Source organism: Pleuronectes platessa, chromosome 5 (genome assembly GCF_947347685.1).
Source record: "Pleuronectes platessa chromosome 5, fPlePla1.1, whole genome shotgun sequence".
NCBI classification, from domain to species: Eukaryota; Metazoa; Chordata; class Actinopteri; order Pleuronectiformes; family Pleuronectidae; genus Pleuronectes; species Pleuronectes platessa.
Genome location: NC_070630.1, coordinates 24,308,372 through 24,333,525, shown reverse-complemented (window position 1 = coordinate 24,333,525; position 25,154 = coordinate 24,308,372). Strand labels below are relative to the sequence as shown.

The 25,154-nt window shown below is 40.8% G+C and overlaps 2 protein-coding genes across 2 annotated transcripts; one reads left to right on the top strand and one right to left on the bottom strand.

Moving 5' to 3' along the window:
• Positions 1-1,814: 1,814 nt before the first annotated feature.
• On the top strand, positions 1,815-6,400 carry LOC128440207 (homeobox protein otx5). Its single transcript, XM_053422847.1, has 3 exons — positions 1,815-2,640; positions 3,778-3,929; positions 4,033-6,400. The coding sequence occupies exons 1-3, from the start codon at positions 2,541-2,543 to the stop codon at positions 4,669-4,671; spliced, it is 891 nt and encodes a 296-aa protein (XP_053278822.1). The 5' UTR covers positions 1,815-2,540; the 3' UTR covers positions 4,672-6,400.
• Positions 6,401-20,966: 14,566 nt separating this feature from the next.
• On the bottom strand, positions 20,967-24,817 carry LOC128440704 (histone H3.3A). The gene is made up of 4 exons (XM_053423505.1): positions 24,662-24,817; positions 23,438-23,581; positions 23,154-23,307; positions 20,967-22,426 (listed from the first exon to the last, which is right to left on the bottom strand). Exons 2-4 carry the CDS (start codon positions 23,563-23,565, stop codon positions 22,298-22,300), a joined length of 411 nt encoding a protein of 136 aa, XP_053279480.1. The 5' UTR covers positions 23,566-23,581; positions 24,662-24,817; the 3' UTR covers positions 20,967-22,297.
• Between the last annotated feature and the right edge of the window lie 337 nt (positions 24,818-25,154).

Here is a 25,154-nt window from a genome sequence, read left to right as displayed (position 1 = left end):
TCTGTGTGTCTTATATCTCTGCTTTGGCTTTAACGAACAGGATAAACCCCTTATACAGTTTGGACTGTAGCTACATGGGTCTCTCTCTCTCTGTGCTGTGTGTGTGTGTGTGTGTGTGTGTGTGTGTGTGTGTGTGTGTGTGTGTGTGTGTGTGTGTGTGTGTGTGGATTTTAAACTATAAGAAATCCGATTCAATTAACAAGCGCAGAGAATCGGCTTTGGACACAGTGAAATTGTGTCGCCGCAGAGGATGGCACAGGAGAGCACACACACACACACACACACACACACACACACACACACACACACACACACACACACATACACACACACGCACGCACACACATACATAAACATTTCAGTGTCACTAGAGTCTAACAAAACATCATATTATTCTATTAAATACATAAATCAATATCAGAAAAATAACCAGCAGTTATCCTTTCTTTTACTTTGACCATGCGGAGCTGCAACAGTTGTATGAACTTTCTGTAAAGGCCTGAGGCCTTAAGGCCATTTTCATTTATTGTTTTATTGGGGTTAAACCTGTTTAATTTGAAGAATATTTTCTGAAACACCATAGTTCATACCTGTATCATATTATATTTAACTTATCATCATCTTCTCCTCTATGTATTATTCTTCTTTTATAACTTTTTATTTATCTACATATAACTATTACCTTCTCATTCTTGGATCTATCCATCTATCTATCCGTCTATCTATCTATCTATCTATCTATCTATCTATCTATCTATCTATCTATCTATCTATCTATCTATAAGACTTTTGCTCTACAACCTCATATCTATCTATGTACGTATAGCTTGGTATCTATCAATCTGTAACTATTCTTCTCCATAACTTTGCCTTTAACTCCGCTTCTCTATAACTTTATGTACTGTAAATTTGATATGAAGAATGTAGGATATAAGGATATGATGTAAATAACATAAATTAAATAAGATAAAATGTTAGAATTTTACCTTATTATTACTACAACCATTATCATTATTATTATTATTACAACTATCATTATTGTTATTATTATTACAACTATCATTATTCTTATTATTCTTATTATTTCATTGTTAATAATATGAATATTATCATTATTATTATGACTATTGTTATTATCATTATTGAGCGTGGTGAATGAATGGATGAATGGAAGGAAGGGAGCATGTTGGGGATCAGAAGGGGATTTAATAGCAGAACAACGCGCTCTTTGTGCTGGCTCTATAATCCGGCCTGTACCCCCTTCTCTGCCTCTGCCTCCACACTCCGGCTGCACACATGGGCCGACCAATTATTTTAGGAGGCCAATTTCGCAAAATGTTCACAAGACTCGAAAAGCCCAATACGGTTATTGAGGTTCTGCGGGTACAACATTTATACAATTGTTATTAATTGAGTGAGGTAAACTTAAGTAGGCTACAACTTGTCTTTAACAAGCTTGGCGTTATATAAAATCATGTTTTTTAATTGAAATTGATCTTTCATACTGTAGCGCATAAAAAGAACATAATAGTCTAAAGTTTTCATCAAATCGAGACATTGGACTCTGAAGAAGCCGAGTCTGTCCTGAAGTGTCATCATATACAGGCCCAATATTAACAGCCTATATGTGCGCGCGTCTGGGTGAGAGAGAGAGAAAGAGAGAGAGTTGGAGAGAGAGAGAGAGAGAGAGAGAGAGAGAGAGAGAGAGAGAGAGAGAGAGAGAGAGAGAGAGAGAGAGAGAGAGAGAGAGAGAGAGAGAGAGAGAGGAGAGAGGAGGGGGGTTGAGGGAGGAGGGCTCTGGGCTGGGTGTCTACTTGGGTAAGAAGTTACTTCTAATTAGCCAGTCTCTTCTCGCTCTGCTCACTTGTCCTCCACCTGCAGATCCACATCACATCCTCTCCTCAGTGACCAGGGCCCACGCTCCGTGTCAGCTCGCATCAGCTCCCGCAGACGGGCCCAACTACTTTGGACCTGCCGCTGCTTTTTTGGCACAATTCACCTGGCGACGTCGGTGCGCACGGGCAATTACGCACGACTCTGGTTGGAGCAACTGAATGATAGCTCGGGTCTAGTTTGGTCAGCCTTCATCATTCTCGAATTGGGGTTTCAGCTCACAGTGTTCGGTTGATTTGAGTGGCTTGTTGTTGTCGTATTTGCGCAGACTATAAAGCGAGGTCCGAAAGCTGCTGTGATTTTAAGCACCAGGTAGACGCAGGTGCACAGGTACTTTGACTCAGGTCACAGCTACAGGCAGGTGTTAGGCTCGACGGCACTAGGTCAGAGGAAGCTACACAGATAAAGAAGAGGGCCAGCAGGGAAAAAACAACAACTTAGTCAAAAACAACCTAGAGTAAAAGATAAAGAGGGAGGGGGGAGACAGGGAGGAAATCGACGAGAGAGCGAGAGAGAGAGAGAGAGAGAGAGAGAGAGAGAGAGAGAGAGACACCCCCTGGAGACTAGCTTGGAGACCCGGCCCCCGGTCAGAGAGAAGTAGAGAGAGAGTGAGGAAGTGAGGGAGTGTTTTAAAGCCGGCAGGAGGCATGATGTCCTACATTAAGCAACCCCATTACGCCGTGAACGGGTTAACGCTGTCCGGCCCGGGCATGGATCTGCTCCACTCCGCTGCCGTTGGATATCCCAGTAAGTAAAAGCCTGTGGCCTCTAACTGTGTTTTTCTATCTTTCATTTTAAATCAATTTTATAAGTCTTTTGCATTATTATTTGAAGTGGAAACGTGAAGTTGGATACTTCGAAATGCTAACACCGAAGGAATTTATAGAAAAGGTCGTTAATCTTTATGCGTAAAATATCAGTGAAAAAAGGAATTTAGATGATTCTTCAGGCATTCGAACATGTGTTCACATGACCTATAAATTCAGCGGATTACAGAGTCAAAAAACAATAAAAAAAACGTGTGTGAATGGAGACGCAGCTTGTTCTCACACCGAATTAACATCACCGCAGACTCCAATCTGTTGCTCTTAGTGTTAACCTATTTACAGTAGCAGGCGCATTGTGTTTTTTTTTGTCATGACTGGCGTGAATACTTAACTTATATTGTTCGGTGCGGATGCATGACCTGCTCAGCATCTGTCGTCCTTGAGATGAGGCAGTGGAGGATGCTGGGGTTTGGCCTCGGTGACAGCAGGCGTGTGTTACAAAGCTGGGCCCTCTTGTTGAATAGATGGAGTCGATTTTTCCACTCAAAAAACTGCGTGAATGTTTGATGTGGAGCCACTTTCGTTTGCTCTCACTGTATATTTCGATTCTGACGGTCTCATCTGTCAATTACAATACAAGAAGAAGCGTTAGATAATTGTATTCGATCCAACAAGATGTGTAAATCGCAGACACTTTATTTAGCTTCAACTAATCAATTAGGATTAATCTGGTATTTGTCAACATATATTCGTTAGAATAATTTCTGATAATCGACATATTCGGTTGATTCTTAAAATACCCATCCTAGAAACAATATGCCTGCGGTTTATTATTTATCTAAATGTATTTTCTGAATTCACAAGGAATTGCCATTTCATTATTTTATTAATACAACTAGATGAATGTTAAAATAAAGTACTAAATTGGGAAGTAAAAAAGTTAATACTGATTGGAATAATCGTGTTTTCTATTATAGACATTCATTGGATTTTGGAAAGCAATTGTCCTTTTAGAATCTTCTTCTTCTTCTAAATAATACTACTAATAATAATAATAACAATAATAATAATAATAATGAATGCAAATAATAATAATAATGTTTTGGTTTTTTTCTAGACACCCCGCGTAAACAGCGTCGAGAGCGCACCACCTTCACACGCGCTCAGCTGGACATCTTGGAGGCTCTGTTTTCCAAAACCCGGTACCCAGACATCTTCATGAGGGAGGAGGTGGCCCTGAAGATCAACCTGCCCGAGTCCAGAGTGCAGGTAACACACTTCATTGCACACTCACTATAAACTCATCCGCATGTGTGTGTGTGAGAGAGAGACATTGCTAATGATAAAGTACTAATTCTTTATCCTCCTCCAGGTCTGGTTCAAGAACCGCCGTGCAAAGTGCCGCCAGCAGCAGCAGCAGAGCACGGGCCAGTCCAAGCCACGGCCCCCTAAGAAGAAGGCGTCCCCGGCCCGTGAGTCCAACGCCGAGGCCAGTGCCAACCCCAGCAATGGACCCTACAGCCCCCAACCCCCTCCTCCCGGCACGTCCATCACCCCCAGCTCGAGCTCGGCTAGTGCCACGGTGTCCATCTGGAGCCCGGCCTCCATCTCTCCGCTGCCAGACCCCATGTCTGCCTCCAACACCCCGTGCATGCAGCGCACCACCGCCTACCCCATGACCTACAGCCAGGCCCCCGCTTACAGCCAGAGCTACGCGGGGACCTCCTCCTACTTCACAGGCTTGGACTGTAGCTCCTACCTGTCCCCCATGCACCCGCAGCTGTCGGGCACCGGAGGAGCCCTGAGCCCCATCACGGGCTCCTCGATGGGTGGGCCCCTCAGCCAGTCCCCTGCCTCGCTCACCTCACAGGGCTACACTGCTGCCTCCTTGGGTTTCGGAGCTGTCGACTGTCTAGACTACAAGGACCAAGCTGCCTGGAAGCTCAATTTCAATGCCACTGACTGTCTGGACTACAAGGACCAGAACTCCTGGAAGTTCCAGGTCTTGTAAATGACAGGGGAGGTGGGAGGGGGGGAGGGGGATTAAAAAAACGAACAAGCAAACAAAAAAATCGAACCCAAGATAACATTAGGTGTTTTATTGGGGAAGGAGGAGAACCTAGGACACAGATATCAGTTATTAATCATATCAGCTGAGGAACTGATCAGCTCAAAACGACTTTTCAGTTTTGCTGTTACAAAAAAACATGGGTGGAATTAAGAGTGTTAAGGTGCAACCGTGTAAAAATCAGCCTCGAAATCAAAGAATGGCTGTAAAAGAAGAAAAGATATCAAGATCAAATCACTTAGAAAGAACTTCAGCTTTAATTGTGCAACTTAAATTGAGTATAACTTTTACCAATGACAAGACAAATCAAATGAAACATCTAAAGCTAAGGAGGCCTGCAGCATGAATCCTTTAAATCAAAGACTTTTTGTATTTGCTTTTATTGACAGTGATGAATTTGAAGCTGAGCTAATGTATTTTCTGACCCACAAGTTTAGACAACCTTCTAATCGACACGTTCCACTGATGAGATCCCAAGCTTGTGTTTATTTCTTCCTCCTATAGACTTTGTCTCGTAGACGTCCTGTGATGTATTTCTTTGATGAAGCTGCTTCTCATCGCTGAGCTGACTCAAAAAGCTTTGAGCCAAACTTCTCAACTGACCCTGCAGACATTTGACAGAGGTGTCTTCACAGGGTGGCCCCCAATTCAATAATCCAAGTGTATAGCAGATGGACGCTGATGATTCCCAGTAGCCTTGTATGATACTGACCCTCTGCAGCCTGTGTGTGATACGAGCAGAGGGGGTAGAGTTGTCACCGCTGTGACTGCAGTACTAACCTGTTGCCTTTGAGCATGGTTGTAATCATTAACAGTATTGGCTTGTACATTGTTAGTTTAATAGGATCACTTCCAGACAATTCGGGCAACAATGGTCACATTGTGGATCTTGGCAGCCGAGTACTTTCCCCTTCCATGAAGTTAGAGGATTGTCGAAGCAGTTCTTGAATCTACAGATGACTTCATAATCATTAAATATTATTATTTTGTTGCTTTTCGTGAACTGCTTGAGTGAGGTGTCTGATGGGAGAGAAGGCTGAATGAGAGAAAGGGAAGGGACTGGGCCGCCATGCAGCCCCCCCCCCCCCTTTGCACAGAGAATTTGGTGCCTCTCTCAACTCCAACCTGTAAAGATGGGATGGGTACCACTTTATGTGTTTGATGTATTGTCTGTTTTTTTTGTATTAGACTTAAACAATATTATGTTAAAAAAAATTGTGAATTCGTTGAAGTAAAAATTGTGGTAATTTGTTTTGAAGTTGACATTATTATCAGTATTATTACTATCATCATTAATATTATGTCTTCAGCTGACACGGACATTGATAATGTTCTTTTTTTGTCGTTATTTTGTAAATATTAAAACTTGAAAATGCAATCATGTGTGGAATCAGCAACGTGTTGTCACGCAGGCGCTCCACCCAACACATTCTCTCTTTCTTACTTTCTAGAAAACTGCCAACTTTTTATTTTTTCTCTTGTTATTTTTCTGGTTTCTGCTTCTTCTGTTGTTTTTCTTTTTTTCAAACTCAGGGGTTTATCCAATAAAAGTAGCAGTAATAGGATACAATGCTGTTTATGCTTCTTAATCATTAACTATACTTTTATCTTTTGCATGACTATAATCTTCTCTGCTTATTTTTCTGACATGAATTCTTTTGTATGTTTCATTTGTCTCCTGTGTTTGACCAGTCTCACCGATACCATGCTAGATAGCTATGATGTTTCTGAGACATTAAACAACTTCATTAAATCTCTGTGGTCACTGACTTCTGTAAATTGAATCATTTACTTACTGAACATCGGCTGCAAAGGTGGAATCAGGGGTGACCTTCACCTCGAACAGGTGTTATCCTCCTATATCTCTGCCATTTTAGTGCCACACAGCAGAAAAAAAATGTGAACGTCTGATGTCCACATGAGAGAAGAGGAGATGGGGAATCTGTTTTTGGGAGCGTTCCACTAATCCATACAAGAGGCTGAGTGTATAAGGCAGAAAGATGAGAGGGAGCAGGGCATGAGGACAGAATACAGATTAGAACAAACCATAATACTGAGTCCGAGCGCTCCACCAGCCCCAAACTGAAGTATGAGTGACGGGCAGATTATTTTTGGATTGCTGAACGTTTCAGTGTGTTCCTGCTGCCAAGAGGCTGCAGGGTCAGCTCCACAGGGTTTGAGAGAAGTTCACCCATGAAAGGTTTTAGTCATGCTATTAGCCAGTGGTGTGTGGAAATATCTTTTCAAAATGGGTCTTTAGTCACTATGACAGAATATAAAACAATACACCACTGTAAAATTGATATTAATACAAATACTTATATGAATATAACTAGCTATACTACCATTACTACTTATTCTACTGTTACTACTAATAATAATAATAATCATAATACTAACAATCATAATCATAATAATCATCATCGTAATAATCAGAATGTATTCAAATTGTTTTTGTCTTGGTTATTGTTCTTAACTAACTCTTTAGTAAAACTGATGAATCTGGTTTAAATTGAAGGCACATGTAAAGTGACTCAACCATAATCGAAACAACAAATTTTCATGTGAAATACCTCAGGAAATATTCAGATTATATAAATATATAGTGATAAAAGGCATTACACTGTAGTTTTCCATAAATATTACACTACTGACAATTGAAGCAACGACACCAAAGCACAAACCCTGACTGATACACTTGACTGTTAAATATTAGTCAAGGCAACAAAATCAATGTAAACCTGACAAATTAGTTGTTATTATTAATTCTGGCGCGTGGGATGATGTAATATCATCCATCTGTTGTAGTCTGGTCCTCTCTTTCATTTCTTTTAGGCCACACACTGAATTTCCCTTGTGTTTCATCAAACCCTGAACACAACTTGAAGTGAAAGTCACCAACCTGTACATCTTGCAAGTCCAATCTTTCACATTGAAAACTGTTAAGTGCTACACAATTTAAACAACCAGATGTTCAGCACTGACCACTTTACATTATTCCTCTAGTGGTTGTTTGTACTTTTTTACTGTCAGGTTGTAAAGATCCTGACTGGGATGTAGATTGAGAACACAGAGCATGGGCCAGTCCACAACATTATACATGTATACATGCATAAGGAGGGATGGAGGGATGGAATGATGGACGGATAGATAGAGAGAGAGAGAGAGAGAGAGAGAGAGAGAGAGAGAGAGAGAGAGAGAGAGAGAGAGAGAGGGACAGACAGACAGACAGACAGACAGACAGACAGACAGACAGACAGACAGTCAGACAGACAGACAGACAGACAGACAGACAGACAGACAGACAGACAGATAGATAGATAGATAGATAGATAGATAGATAGACAGACAGACAGACAGACAGACAGACAGAAAGATAGATAGATAGATAGATAGATAGATAGATAGATAGATAGATAGATAGATAGATAGATAGATAGATAGACCCCATGCCGTGCTCCTGTAATCCCTCAGCAGCATATGGACTGTGAAGCACAGACACAGGCTCAGATACACTCAGGACTTAGAAAATATGATTCATTTCTTTCCTCTCTAATCCCCAGCAAACAAGCTGGTGGCCGGCCTGCTCTGGATGCACAGTGTAATCATGCCACTGGCTGCTGCTGCTGCCGAGGCTGCACGGACTCCCCATCAGCCCCAACTCCCTCCCTCCCCTCATCCCTTCCTCCCTTCTTCCTCCCTCCATCCCCCCCACTCCCTGCAGTCCAATTTCCTCTTAATCGATTCCTAATCCCAACGCCGCCAAGCATACACGCGCCAAGCACACGCCCGAGCACACGCCCAAACACAGACACACACACACACTGACACACACACACACACACACACAAAAACAGACACATGCAAAAAGCAATTATCAAGCATATACTTAGAAATGCACGAGTCACACACACATATGCATAAATAATGCGAACAGTAAGTAATTTCTAAACACAAGACATAAGACACACACATGCACACAAACAGACACACAACTCTTTTACTTAGACATAGACAGACACACACATACAATCACAAATTTATGCGCTCTGTTTGGGTTGAAATGAATTGAAAATCAAATCCATGATGAAACAGAGTTTCATAGAGATGAAGCAGGATCACTGAGTGAACAGTCTGTACTCAGACTAGGTTAATACAGTGACTGAAAACACAACTCATGTCTAGGTTTCGTTAAGTATGACTCGCAGAAGGGAAAATAAATAAATAATGATGATAATAATAAAACAACATTCATTCCAACAGTTGCTTGATCAAATCTAAGTCATGCAGTTTTGTCTCATTCGACATGGAGTGCCCCCCCCCCCCCCCCCCCCATATGTTGAATGGCACAAAAATCTTGATACAGCTCTTATGTTAAACCTTGTTTTACCAAAGAGGTCAAGGTGTCACCCATGTCTGTTTGTGTGTTTGTTTGTAAGCACGATTACACAAAACAACTAAATGGATTTCCATGAAACTTGGTGAAAGGATGTGGTATGGGTCAGGGTAGAATCCATTTAATTTTGGTGCAGATCTGGATCAATGGGTGGATTCAGGAATGCTTTGATCACTGTCTTTAACACTGAATAATTAATGGTTCTTGATTTAAAAAAAATCATGCATATTTAGGGAACTGATCTCTGTGTGTGAAGTTTGGTTCAGCTTGACTCATTGTAAGGTTTGGGCCTTGACAGAGGTAAACACTGTACTGAGTGTTATTCTAGTTACAACTTTGTCATGCTTTCATGAAACCCGGTTTACCGCATCTTTTACATTTCAACTGATTTGCTCAACCAAAGGTGCCAGAGATGGTCTGAATTTTTTTTGTACTATTTGGGCAATATTCATCATTAACCAGATGGGCCACTTTAGGTTCACATCCAGATTACACATTGCAGAGAGCACGACATGTTTGCCCACAATTGTTTTTGGGACATTCGCTAAATTGCTAGTAGACAACTAGAAGACCAGAAGTTCTGCAGCATCGCCTGAAGAGGCCCACATCTGCTATATAGCTTTATTTCAATGACCCAATCAGGGTTAGCGATGACAAAAAATTGCACATACCAGTTTTTGAATCAAGATAAAAGGTATGAATACACCACAATTAATTAAAATAAAAAAAATTATAGAATGATACTCTGTGGACAACAAAGCATAATTTGCTCCAAATAATCCCAATGAATAGTCTTTTTGTGCTTTTTGAGGTTTAAAATTTCTCAAATTGTTTGTTGTTATTGATTTATGGTTGAGTTATAATATTTAAATGTGTCTAGTAGAGAAACAAATCTATAAAGCATAAAAAAGTAAAGAGACTGAAGAGATAGCACAGATGAGAGACACCAGCTTCCTCTTACAATGGATGGAAATCTACATTATGATTCTTAGAGGAGGAAACCTATAAGAATCTTGCTGTGAATTGTGATAATAATGGTAAATCCATTCAACAATAAACATTCAAAACTTAAAATAAAAATAAAATATGTAATTAACTAGAATAAGTAGATACAGTCAAGAACTATGACCATAGAAACAATTATCATTATGTGTTCCGAGTGTGAACACAGTAAAACCAGTGAAAACAACTACCTCATCCAAACTGCTCTGAGTCTGGCTCAGCAACACTTTGAATAATCATCATATTGATCAGTTAAACAATGTCAATCATTAAATAAGATTTGTAGCTTTGCTATAAAGCAGCTAAATCACCCTGCAGCACAGTGTAAGTAGGTGAGAGTGATCTGCAGCTAGTGCTGGTAACAGGATCAGTATTACAGTATGAATGGATCAACCAGCCACTGTCAACCTCAGCATACACTTCTGCTAAGGGCTTTACTGCAGATTACAACTTAACACCTAGTTAATATCACTAATAGTAAAAGTCAGAGTTTAGAGCTACAGATTAATGATATGTTGGACTAATACTGTTGTCTGGATTGTGGCAGTGCTTGGCGTTTGATGTGTTTTGAGCATCAAACACAAATGTGATGGGAGGCTTTTTTTTTTGGTACCATTGGCCACAGGTGATACTTCTGTCATGTGTGTGAATCTCTAATCATTTTACCCTTTTCTTCCTTGTCAGAGGTTGAATGCCTTGCTCAGTGACAGCTACCCTAAATATTTCAAAGTAGTGGAAGTGGAAATGATTCAAACTGGCAACCAATCTATATCATCCTTAAACCTCCAATTATTTGATTTTCTCTTGAGGGTTCTAGCCATCTCTTCATTTATTTACCTCTTCCATTCATTTGCTCCTGTCTTCCCTTCTTTCCAGCCAACCTACCTCATCTGCCCCTTCTCTCTGTGCCACCTCTTCCTCTGTGCCCCCTCATTCTGTCTCATCCACTTCTCCCTGCAGTTTGTTATTCTTGCTGATCTAATTTAGAGAATGTCCCAAATCCTCTTAGTGTCCTGCTCCCTCAGCGCAACACTAAGTGAATTAGACAGGATTACTGTCTCCCTCTTCCTCCTCCTTCACTTCCTCCTCATCCTCTTCTTCCTCTTCTCCTCCTCCATACCGTCACTCTCTGCTCATCATCTCTCCACTTGCATGCCCATCTTCCTCTGGACATTTCTATTTTCATCAGCAGGATTAAAACCTTGCCCCCTCTCCAGATGACAAATTGGTTCCAATGTTCCCTTTGTGACAGATGCTCTGCCTGGTGCATCATGGGACATCGAGCATCGTTAAATAAACTTTGACCTCTTGAGAATAAAAATAGAAAATAAAGACAACACAGATGAAGTCCAGCAAACATCAGCGGTGCCCAGAGAGATGAAACTAAGAGTTTTCAAATGAAAAAGTGAATGTTTCATTTGTTTAACTGCTCTGTTTGTTTTTTTTTCACTTAATACGCTCAAAATAAATAGATTTATATCCTGTATACATCCAAATGTCCCTACTTTCCACAAAAAAGCAGGTCTGAAATATCAAAGCCATATTTCCTTACGTGTGGGATCATCTTTACCTTAACAGGAGAGCAGGCCGGAGGAAGCCCTGAACCGGCATGCCGCCCAGTTCCTGTTTCATGCCAGTGTGATGTAGTTTAATCTGTAGTCACAGGTTCACCCTGATCCAGGGCCAGCAAAGGTCACTTTAGGATCCCAAGTGTTCCCAGGACAACAGCATATTGCTCACCTCTTATCTTTTATTCTGTTTTGATGTGTTTTGAAATACATATTACTATCCATGATGTTATCTTGTTGCAATGCCGAACCAAATGCGAAACCCTGTAATAAGATTTGAGAGGAATGAAATGAAAGGGTTGGTGAAAACATACTGCGATGAGGGGTCTGTAGGAAACTAAATGTTCACTGATCCTTCATCTGCCTATTTACAGTGAATACTCGGTTCCCAACCTGGGGATCAGGACCCCCACAGGAAGCTGCCAGATCAATTTGAGGGGCCATGTCGTGATGAAAAGGACAGAAATACATCATATTTCCACTTTGCACATGCTGTTTATTTTATTTGACTTCCTTCTAATTTTGTCTATTTCTGCTGAATTACTGGATCACTCATCTCTTGAAGATCACGCTTTGGTTGGTCATGTTAGCAACCACAAGACATGAGAGATGTTGGGCCCCACTGATTTAGATCATCACTGCTCAAACAAAAGGTGTAAACAATAATTGATTAAGATGGTTGTGATGATGGCGTTGTTTTCCTTGCCAACTTGCCACTTAACATGAAATCAATTAGAGAGTAGAAGAATACATTTTCTCTGAGTGAAACCATTAAGATTACATTATATAAATTAAATTTAGTTTTTAATTACAGTTTGTGTTGTTAGATGAAATGATTAGTTGGTGTCATTCTCTTTTCAGATGTGGGAAAGCTGTGGCTTTGGTAGAGTGGGTCCTCCTCTAACCAGAAGCTCCTCATGGATCTCCAAGTTAAATCTGCCTACTGTAAACTCCAGGTCAAACACATGGCCCCATGACATGGTCAAAAGCTCTGAAAAAAAGGTAGAAGATGAACCTCTACAATAATTTATTAAAGATATGTGTTCCGAATGTAAAGACTGACTTCCTGTTGTTAAATAAAAAAATTAATTACCGTACCATTTAAAAATATATATATCCAACATAGGAGCTATGAGCCATGAAGTGAATCAGACAACTTTAAAACACTCAAACTTCACTGTTGTGTAGTTTACTGTATAAAGACTCTTCATGCAATAGCACAGATTATAGGGAACAGTTCGTGCTGGTAATAATAACATTGAGTAAATTTAGTGAATAAATATCAAATAAGCAGTTTTCACATACACACTACACAAGGAAACAAAAGAGAAAAGTGCACACTTAGAATGAGGATTACTCAATAACTTAAGTTTTTGACCTTTGTCTCCATCGCTCGAGCACTTTTATATGCATGTATCCGTACTGCAGCTTTGTTTTAATCTGACTCACCATTAAGTGAGGACATTTTTATAGTTTTTCATTCTTTAAGAGCTTCCCTTTGTCAACACATGGAGATGCCTTTAGAAACTCGGACATGACACTGGGACATGTGCATTGTTCAATCCTGCTCTGCTTTAAGCCTGAATATCTTCATCCCTGTCTCTGTCTACCTTCCTCATCTTTCTGTCTCAATCTCTCACTATCGCCCATCTCTTTTCTTCTCTCTCTTCCTCTTCCTCTCCTCATCTGAACACACGCGCACACACACATGCACACAAACACACACACACTCCTCCTCCCTCACTTTCAGTAATTCCGGCGTTGTCTCTCTCTCTCGCTCGCCCTAATCCAGCTCTGACCTCAATCCCGTGATGTAACGGATCATGTGATGTTGGGAGAAAGAGAAATAGAAAAAAGAGAAGAGAGAGAGAGAGAGAGAGAGAGAGAGAGAGAGAGAGAGAGAGAGAGAGAGAGAGAGAGAGAGAGAGAGGGAATAAGGGACGTAAAGTGGGGAAACATGGTCTAATCCCTGATGGTGGAGCCAAAGACCAATCACAAGCTGATGGGGTGTTGGGTCAGGGGGTGCCTCCACAAAGTTACAAAATATTAGTCACACACACACACATACACCCTTCTTGAAACAACAAGTCAACATGTTTGTTTCATCTTTGTGACTCATACTGCTCACAACAAACACTGTGTTTGTCACACACATAAAAATATTTACTGAGTGTGAATATATAAACACACATATATATATATATATATATATATACTGTATATATATGATATATCTAATCTCACTATTAAATGAACATAGTGTCCATAAGGCTGGTTGTCTAAATATCACAGGTTTGAAATTGACATGCACACAAAATTGTATGTTCTTTTAAATGTATGGACGCCCGTTTCTGCAATGTTAAACACATCATAAGTATAGTACTGCACATTAGATAAAATAAGATCTCTTCTAAAAATAAGACAAAAAAATGGTAAAATACACGTTTTTACTTTTGTTCATAAAGCAGTGATTCGTCTTTCATTACATACTTATAATAAAGTTAAAGACTAAATTAATATTTTGGCAAAAATGGTAATATTATTTAAGGACTAATATTTTATAATAGTCCACATGTTATTGGGTTTCATGTAATGCAAACACTGTCATTAGGAGGCGCTGTAGAGAGACAAAAGAGTATTTCGTGTATGTTTGTGTTTGTGTGCGTGTGCGTGTGCGTGTGTATGTGTGTGTGTGTGTGTGTGTGTTTTTGTGTGTGTGTGTGTTTTTGTGTTTGTGAGTGTGTGTGAATGTGTCCGCAGAGGCTTTTTGTTCTATCCCTCCCTTCTTGTTTCTGGTAGCTCTGTGACTAAAGGAGCACATGGCCGAAGACATACATACAGACAGACACACACAAACACAATGTGGTACTTCTCAAGGTTGAGAGCAGTATAATAGACTGAGGTTGTAGTGAGATGAAATAACTTAAATATGTTCATGATGCATTTACAGTCACAAGTTCCTCTTATTTAGAAAACATGTTTTTCTTGGGGCTTCAGATATATGTTTGAGCTTCACGGTGCAGAATGACGGCTGCTCTCACATTCATCAGCTAAGGGGTGAAGTTTCTCTGTGCTTCGCTTAAATCTCAGTTAAAAGGTCCACGGAGTGAGATTTATCACAGAAATTGTGTTTAATGTATGATTCAACTTTTCTTTAATTACCTTAAACTAAGAATTGTTGGGATTTCATTGCCTTAAAATGAGTTGCGTCCTGTTCAACAAAGAACGCTGTGTTGCACCTACATGTTTCTACAGAAGCCTAGAACGGACAAACCAATCACTAGCTCTGGAGGGGGCCTTTATTTTTTTACCATTGGGTTATTCCACATGCAAACACATGGGGAGGTTGAAGGGAGGGGAATTATCTAGCAAGTGTATTTGCCCTGTACGCTCACACCACATTCCACACTAATGGATATCAGCAGATGTTAGTGACCACCAGTGGATGTTAGGGACATATCTTCATTTGTACTAACAGCATCAACAGGTTATTGTTTTTTTAACCAGAAGGCAGGCCAAACTCAGGCTGATCAGACCTGGGAGTGTGTCCCTATAGCATCTTGAGGCCCAGTTGCAATAAATCTTCCTGAACCACAGCCATTGGCTTTAGCGCTGGGCAGTCCGTGATTTTTCTTTTATATTCTGTAACAGGGCTTGTCTGTGAATGCATAGTCCTTTGAGCAACTGGATGGTGGCTGTTGAAATAAAACCTCCACTGGGTGACCTATTGCCTTCCAGACAGTTCGTTCTGCCTGAAATGCCATGTCTGCACACCACAGCCTCTTCCTCTCATTTGCGTCATCAACAGCATCCACCCAGGGTACTGACAATTCTGCAAAGTAGACAACACGCAGAGCACCAGGTCTGGTCTTAGGGTGGTAGTGACAATATGTGATGGGACTGACCTACATCCAATAGCCTTTCCCAGTCACAGGCTTGCTCCTCCAACTCGGTGGCCCTCTCCTGTTCCCCTTCTCGTACAAAGGCTGTCCTTGGAACTGCTCTCCATGTTTTGGAGGGAAAGGAATTAGTAGCAGTACTTAAATATGTAATGTGCCTGAAGACAATGTATGCTGTGATTTTGTGCCTGCATAAATACAATTGGATTAATTGAACGTTTCTCACCAACGTCATTGAAATGTACTCCTTGTTTGTAAATTTCCATTCCTCGTGTCTTGTTAAGCTTTCAGTCGATACAAACGAAATCACGCACAGAAGTCACTCCAACTGTTTCCATATGTATCTCACGTTGAGAACAAATGAGCCTTGACAGCCTACTTCGAACACACCTGTCCTTTTTCTGTGAATGAGAATCTCCCACTGGTTTTATGGTTAGTTCAATGGCACGCTTATCAAACTGTTATGTACAGTTTGACATAAACATTATTAAAATAATAAATTGGTAGAAATTAACACTGAATCAACTGCATAATATAAAAGGCTCACTTGTGCTCACTTGTCTAATCAGTGCCACATACTGTAAAAACACTGAATAGACAAAGCAACAATAAACGACACAACACCAGTGGTTCCTCTCTGACGTCTCATTAATCAGTGTGTGTGTGTGGCGGCACGGGACCCTGCTGTGTGACTAGTTGACTGCCAGGTTGTGCTAATGGCTGAACATGGTTAATCCCTGGGAGCAATTCTCTGCACACCCCCACCCTCAGGTTCCCGCCCCCCCCACCCCCCCCCCCCCCCCCCCCCCACACTCACCATGTCTCTTTGTGCACTAGTGCAAGAAAATAATCTCAGTCGTGCACTCATCTAGTCTGAACCCACTCACCACCCATGTCCGTGTCCCTACACACACACACACATACACACACACACACACACACACAACCTCACACACACATACACGCTTTGTCTCCCCACTATAGGCTCAGGTGAGTGTCAACACATCCTGATCTCAGTGCTGATGTTAACTACCCAATGTTTTTGCGTTTTATTTGTGGTCACAAAACACACCATATCAGTCCTGTCAAAAGTTTTCGAATACCTCCATGTTTCCAGCTGTTATTTATATTTACACAACTCAATACTCACAGTGCTTCTGACATTAAATACCAGAGCAAATAAACAATGAATCATTGAATATTTTTGTTGAACTGTATATATAAACTAAATGCATGACTCATTCAATTAATTCTTCTTTCTACAGTGGAAATCAAATAATATTCAGAAAGTTTGTTTCAAAACTGTTGCACTCGTAGTTTTTTCACATCCTCCCCAGTTGATCCAAAACCATGAAGTTTCAGACTGTCCTCGTCATCCACTGACTTCTTCTTTTCTTCTCATTATGTTGCTATAGGATGAGTCCCCTCCCTGACCGACCATTCTGTCTGTCTGTATGTTACATGTATTTTTCCTCATTTCCCCATGCACTTGTGAGCCAGTCTCAGTTGTCAATCGATTGTTTTTATAGCGTCAAATAACAATTGGGGAGCAGTCATGTTGTCTCTCTTTATATACAGTGTATGGTTGGAGGTTCTTTATACAAACCAATCTTGCACCTCGCTATTGTAACAGACTTTTTGCTGTAAGTAAGTGCTGCGTTTCCATGTGGGCAAACTTTTCCATTTCACACAACCCCGATCCTTCAGTCTGACAAACTGTATCACTTTAAGAAAACAATTGAGGGTTCCAACCTCATTCAATTCTTCACATAACTACTTCTACCACTTATTTGTTTGCCTCAGCATGTATCCTTTTAATTGTCTAATTTTTACTATCTGGTTTGCCTCAGCGTGTATGTTTTAACCAAAAAATTAAATAATATATATATATATATATATATGTTTGTTGTCCATTTATTTGTCCAAAGTAACATAATAAACAATTCTCTGTTTCTTTGTTTGTCTATTCTCTTTTTAACATCAACCCGCCTGGGACTGCAGATGAAAATGTGTGTAAGAGACTTACTCTGGTACATTTATATGAACCATTGTACTCTATATCAATTAATCCACACTGTCCCTTTTAAATAAATAAAAGTTAAAAGTATAACTAAGTGCAAGAGCCAAAATACATTTGAGGAAAGACTATCTGAAGCTATTTGTGATTCATCCTCCAGCCTCATCTCTGGGCACATATTCCTTGATTGTCACCATTTGGTAGAGAAATAATACTTTTGCTTTTACACATCATCCTATACATTGCGGCCTTTATGATGCAGCTCAAACTAAAACTGCTGGAACAGTTTGGAGCTTTAGGTGGATATGAAGCTTGTGTCTCGACCCATAAACAGTCGAGGGTCTCTACCTATCACTGTTTCTCATTCCACTGGAGTTTTGTGTTAAATGTGACCCCGTCCACCAACCCACCACATACATCTGTTCCTCTTCCTTATCCCCCTTCTGTCCCTCTCCACTCTGTGTCCCCTTCTGTCCCAAACACACACACACACACACTCACACTGTACCAGTTGTGTACTAATCTGGGGTCGACCTTTCAACCTGCCCCCAGCCTGCCCCCCCCCCCCCCCCCACCTGCCCCACACACACATATACACACACACACACACACACAGACAAACACACATCTCTCTCTCTCTCTCTCTCTCTCTCTCTTCATGAACATCACATCCATCTCTCTCTTCCACCCATCCCCCCATAACTCCTCACCCATGCTCCACCCGTCGCTGCACCCTCCCACCACCACCCCCTCCTCCCAATCCCAGCACTGTGTTAATCTGGTGCTGGTCTGACGGTCAGCACTTTGAGCGGCAGACAGACAGATTGGCTGTAATCCCCTGAGTGCCACAGATGGAGCACCACTATACGCAGACCTTGGGGAAGGTGAACGCACAGTTGTCTACACACACACACACACACACACACACACAAATATACACACACATGCACAAAGACATACAATTAGAAAGAAAATACCTATACACATTATATGCTCAGCATTTGGGGCAGAGTACTTTTTACGAGGGGTCACATCAACTCAGTCTCACATGATGCTGCTTCACTTTAAGACTCCATGTTTCTGATGATCAACAATACAACCCACACTTAAAAAAAGCAATGAGGCTTGTGTTGCGTTCACTGGTGTAGTTGCAAATAAAAAAAATGGATATTGATTAGATAATGAGTCATAATTTACAACAGAGAGAAATCACAGGCCTGTTTTGACCTATTTGCTCATTTTGAGGTGAACACACGTGTAGATTGTAAAAACCAAGGACCTGGTGAGAAATGCATTCAGTTTACACAAGATAATCCACTGATCACAATTCATTGTTGTTAAAGCTCATTCAGAACAATAAAGGCCTGGTTCTTCTAGTCCCACACGTCAATATACAGGTCCAAATCCCTGGGAAAGAAACAGTTCTTTTGATATGCCGCTATGTAATCCTACAGTTAGATTAGCTTTTAATCCAAAGAATGAAATTATTTAATTTATAATTATCTGGTTAATTGTGTGAGCCCACTTTTCACAATAATCTGGGAAATGTGCAGCGTTTTGGGACTGACTGAAGTACAGCATGGCCAACAATGGAATTCTTAAGGTCAGTACTAAATATAGACTTTGTTTAAATTATTCAATAACAATTTATTGAATACATCAGCAGTAATATATAAGCACATAAACAAAAAGTATAAATAAACAATCTCAAAACAGATCCATTAATTTAGTTTTTTTGGGAGCCATATGAATTTAAACCAAAAACAAATGAACATCATGAATCTAATATTTACTTTTCATCAACAGTGCTGAATGACATCAAGAGTAAAACTGATTCAAATGAACAAAGGGGGAGACGGAGGATGTTGATGAACGGAGGGTGTTGATGAAGGGGAACTGGAACTTGTCTCATTGCGTTATTGGTTCTGCCAAACAGGAAGTGTTGGTAGCAAGTGTCTGACGTGGTTGTTGACGGGTGTTGACTCAGTGTGGACCCGTCCTTCACCATGCTGACTCTATTGATTTGAAAATGTGGCTGATTAAAAACAATTTACAAAACTCTTGACTGGAAGAAGGCAGAGTTGGCCATCAACCTAAAGTGACTCGACGACAATCAGTGTGTGTGTGTGTGTGTGTGTGTGTGTCCATACCACTGAAGCTGTGGTGCCCATTCAAAACAACAGGATTAAAGGCTGTTGTTTGATTAGATGTTTGTTTGTCTATGTGTGTGTTTCATTGTAATGAGTATAGCTGAGGCCTCAGTGACATGGGTAAAATAAGTGTGTGTGTGTGTGTGTGTGTGTGTGTGTGTTTGTGTGTGTGTGTATTTCAATGTAATGAATATGGCTGAGGGCATGGCTTGATCCCTTTTAATCAAGGAAGTAGAAGGATGAAATTAAACACTGATGAGGGGAATGATTTCAGGCTAGAAAGGGATATTAATTGTATTTCAGAGTGTGTGTATGTTTTTGTGTCTGTGTGTGAGAGAGAGAGAAGAAGAGGTACATCACAAACATTTTACAAGAATAGGACAATGGGTAAAGAGGATTCTGTACAGTATTTCTCTGTAGAGTCACTGTTCAAATTATATTTAGAATTCAAATTCTAAAGTATGTATTTTATATGAGGGTAAATACATATATATATATATCTATATATATATAGATATATATATATACTGCATTACTCAGGCTTGAAGCATATCACATCTGTGGGAGATTTGAGTGTGTACAGTGTTTTGCTGCCATCATGTGGTGTAGGGGGTTTCAGTAGTCTCTATACACTGAAGGTTTCCGAGCCTCATGTGAAATCCTACATAGATGTATTTATGGAGCTGCAAGTATGGATGGTGTTCTGTTGTTGTAAAGTTAAGTTTGTGACTCATACACTGTTTGTTGATTTTGGAGTGGTTACTCCTCCTGCTGTGGGAACATGTACAGACTTGCAAACTATTCTGGCACAGTGGTTCAAAGAGAATATAAAAATGTGCTTGAGCTGTTGTATCGAGAAAGAGGAGACATTACAGAGCTAATGTTACAGTTTTACTGTTCTTGTTGCCTCTGCAATGAAATCCAGTTGAATAAGGTGATGTTTGTGCTTTGTTTGTTTACTTTGTCCTGTGTTCATTTGCCGTACGATACACTAATAACTCATATTAAACCTGTTCCTGTGCTACCAGAATAGCTCTGACCTGCAGACATATGGACTCCACTAGGCTTCTGAGGGCGTCCTGTGGTAACATGTGTACAGCTATGTAAAGTTGTGACGTGATGAATCCATGGATAAGACTTGATTTTCCAGCACATCCTTGAACTCTTTGTCATGTTCCTTAAACACCACTGAAACAGGGGAGCGTGTGTGTGTAACATCCATTTATTACCACCTTATATGACAAATCTGGATATTACAAACATTGTTTAATTGAAACATCATCCTCAACGTTTCAAAAAAAAGAAGAAAATCAAATTGAGCAAAAACTAAAAATTAAGTTAAAAGGGTGACCAGTCAACCTGAGAAACGGTATACAGATGATCAAATGATCCGGAGGAAAGAAACTGAAGCACAGGGGGGACTTGTACAGACAAGTATTAGTTTTCATGTAACACTGATTTACGATACATTTGAATCAGTTATTTTGTCCTTTTAAAAAATAATTTTCACTTTGAGAACTTTTGGTTTTAGAGACCATTACAAACCTTGATGAACCTTTACCATAAAAAGGTCCTATGTTAAAAAATGAGCCACTACTAAAAATGTTTCTGACACCATCATTGAGCTCTAAAGCTTTGGCTTTAAATAATTAGATGAAACCAATTTGAACACCACAAAAACAGGTGAGGTTTAACGCTTGTCAGTTAGGAAAAGAGCATCTACATAGGATCAAAGTTTGGTGCCAAAACGAGTCAGTAGCATCACATTTCAGTAGAAAAAAATATTTCTATAAATGTCTGATTCATCCCCCCAACTCCATGTCATCCACAGTATTAAAGAAAAAAAATCCTGTGCATGAAACTTATTTGGAAGAAAAAAAAGACATCACATGACAAATGACAGCAGTGATTAGTATGGTAATCATAAATCAATGGATTTTATGGATTGTATACATATTGCTGTGGTGATCAAAGCTGGCACTCATGCACACATGCAGAGACAGAAAGTCCATCCTCTGCCTTCATGAGCAGAGACAGACACTTTTATTTCTACATGTGGAGGCCGGCAGAGGATGGGAGTCAGGAGAAGAGGACCAGGTAAGTTCTTCTAGCACCCTGCTGCGGAAAAGAGACCAGAGTCCCCCAGCAGACAATACCTCTCCACTTCTCCTGTCTGTCCCTGTTTGCAATGTTCTAGTCTATCTTTCTCTACCTCCTTCTTTTCCACAAATCATCCTTCACCCAACAGTCAGATTAGAATCAGTGCAAACAAGGAGACGTGTGCTTGAGGAGACCTCATCACCAAAGAGTTGGTACATGCACAAAAAGAGAGTACCCTAGAAGTCTGCTGCCGAGAGCACTAAGAAAAACACGACTATACACTTTATTTATCCATAATATAATCAGTTTTCCTCTACACACTACTAACACAGGGAGAGAGGGGGTGTGGGCAGGTGAAGGGTGGAGGGACGGAGAGACAGGGGGGTGACGGAAGGACAGGAGGAGGTGAAAAGATTAAAGACAAAGAGGAGGTGCGTTTAAGCACGTTCTCCACGGATACGACGTGCCAGCTGGATGTCTTTGGGCATGATGGTGACACGCTTGGCGTGGATGGCGCACAGGTTGGTGTCCTCAAACAGACCCACCAGGTAGGCCTCACTGGCCTCCTGCAGAGGAAGAGACAGGAAACAAGCAGCGGTCAGCACAGTTCAGGTAACACAGGGAATTTGTGCACATAGCTCTTTAGTACCCTAAAGGGGCAACAGACAAGACTAAAATGTTGAGCTTTAACATATTGTGAAGTAAATGCTTCACATAAAAGGCTATAGAATAACACTCACTGTTTAGACCGAAGGTTTTGCTTTCAATATGCAAGTGTGCCTGTCACTGTGCACTACCTTTCAGGTGTACAGGGATGGCCAGTACAGAGACCCATGGGGTGGTAAAAACAGTGCGGCCGGTTTATTGTTGTAGTGTCAATGGTCAGTCAGCTATGTAAAGAGCTCTGGGAATTGGTCAACATTCAGTTGGCTTTATTTCTACTAAATCAGTATGTAGCCAAATCTGCCCATTTATTAATATAAACTGGTGTTTCTCTCTACCTCTTTCATTGCTTTGAGATCAGTGTATGTGCATCTAGAAATTTTAGGAACACACTTTATCTGGAGTCAAGTCTTCAGTAGACCTTGTCAGATGGACACAACACATGTGTTGCATGTAGACACTGATTCATGTTTGAGATATTTTAGATAGAGAATATTTTTTACTTCTACTTAAGTAAAGACTTTGTTCCTATCCTCCTTAAAGAAATTAAAGTAATTTTGTCTTCAAAATATAATTTATGCATATGTACAATTTAATTGTCCTACATTTGATTTTGATTATAATACTGACCTGCAGAGCTCCGATGGCTGCACTTTGGAAACGCAGATCAGTCTTGAAGTCCTGAGCGATTTCTCTCACCAGGCGCTGGAAGGGCAGCTTGCGGATCAGCAGCTCAGTGGATTTCTGATAACGACGGATCTCACGCAGAGCCACAGTACCGGGCCTTCACAATGCATATAAAAAATTATATAGGAGGATATGTGAGGAACCTGGTCGTAGAATGTATTTTATTTTATTGCAACTCGTAGTTCAGGGTTTCCATCTGGCCTGGGAGCTGTCTTTTCTTGTCTCACCTGTAACGATGGGGCTTCTTCACACCACCAGTGGAGGGGGCGCTCTTACGAGCAGCCTTTGTGGCCAGCTGCTTACGTGGGGCTTTGCCTCCAGTGGACTTACGGGCGGTCTGCTTGGTACGGGCCATGACTACTGAAGATCACCTGAATAAGTTGGATGAGAAACGACAAATTAAGTTAAATATGTTCAACTCATGTACTTTTACTCTGATTTCTCGGGGGGGTATCAGTAATGCGTGGCATAACGTTTTAAAAATATCACACTTTTGCATTTAATACTGTATTTTGTTGGTCAGATACTTTTATACTTATTCCATATATGGGACAATAGGTCTCACACATACTCCTAACGTTCTGTCTTGAGCTGGACTTCTCTCAAATCAAATTACCTGCTGCCCCGTAACCCAGGGTTGGAGCGAAAAATATTGCAATCTTCACCATTGTAGGAATATAAAGGATTATCTTATCTTATCTATTGAGGTTGACACTTCCTTAACAATGATTATTAACCACAAAATAAACGTGTCTTCTTATTCTAAGACACTTTATATAATACTTGTTAGAATTTGAATAGTAAACTAGAGCAGGTTACTTGGAGAAAGTAAACTTTTGGAGTAGGTAAACACAAGACATTCCCTAACGCAGTATGAGTGACACGCGTCAATCAAAGAAGAACGACGACACTATTGGCTGCTGGATCAATACGTAACTAAAAACATAACTCGTACACCAATCAGAATGCCGGGCCTTACACGATGGGCGGGCTCTACAGCTGCTCTGCACTGCTTTTGGCTCCGCCCACCGTGTTCTGATGATGGCGGCGGTTTGATGCGCGAACGGGATAAAGAGCCAGAGCAGAGGAGCAGAGGAGCAGCACATTAACAACATCAATTCTCCAGGCAGCCGCTGTCCCAACCCTCCAGGAAACAGGAGGACGGGACAGAGGACACTTCGGGGAACTCGTACATGTGCCCGGGGAGGCTGAACGGTCCCTAACGGCCGCGTAGCACCGAGCTGAACCGGCGCATAATTTGAAAGCGGTTCCCCCTGATGTGAGCTGCAGAAGAGACGGCGTTTCACCGCTTCCACTGCCGCGTCTGTTGTTTTCACACACGACGAAATAACACGTTATTCTCCTTTAAACGCGCCAGTGAACACAACAGTTAAAAACAGAAGCACATAAAGTTCCCTCCCGGCCGCGGGGACTCGTTTGGAGAAGCTTACCTGTGACAGACAGTGAGCGAGAGTCGTGAGAAATGTTTCGCTTCTTTCTATTTTCTTCTTCGTATCCACAATGGGAAGCAGCGTCCAGCGGGAAAATGGCCGACGCGTCAATCATCGGCCCCACAATGCAACAGTGGTAACAACATATGTATGTGGTCACTTTTATCTGAATGAGACGTGCGGCTCCTCTCGGGTGAATTAGATAGAGAGCGCGTTTATTTTTTTCTTTTAAAAAACATTTGCTTTATATAGTGAGCAGCTCCATGGAAAATACTGATGTGCGGTGTTTTTATTTCTGCTTTCGACGCGACATTGACCCTTCAGACTCAAACCGAAAGTAATAAGTTACGCAGTACTTTTGTACCGACGCCAGAGACCTGTTTTCAATAATACAAGTGTTGACTGACATTAACGAAATGCTTATTTTAAAATGAAACATACTCGAGGGGTTGTAACGGCCGCTTTAGCAGAATTGTCCTTGAAAAGATGTGTA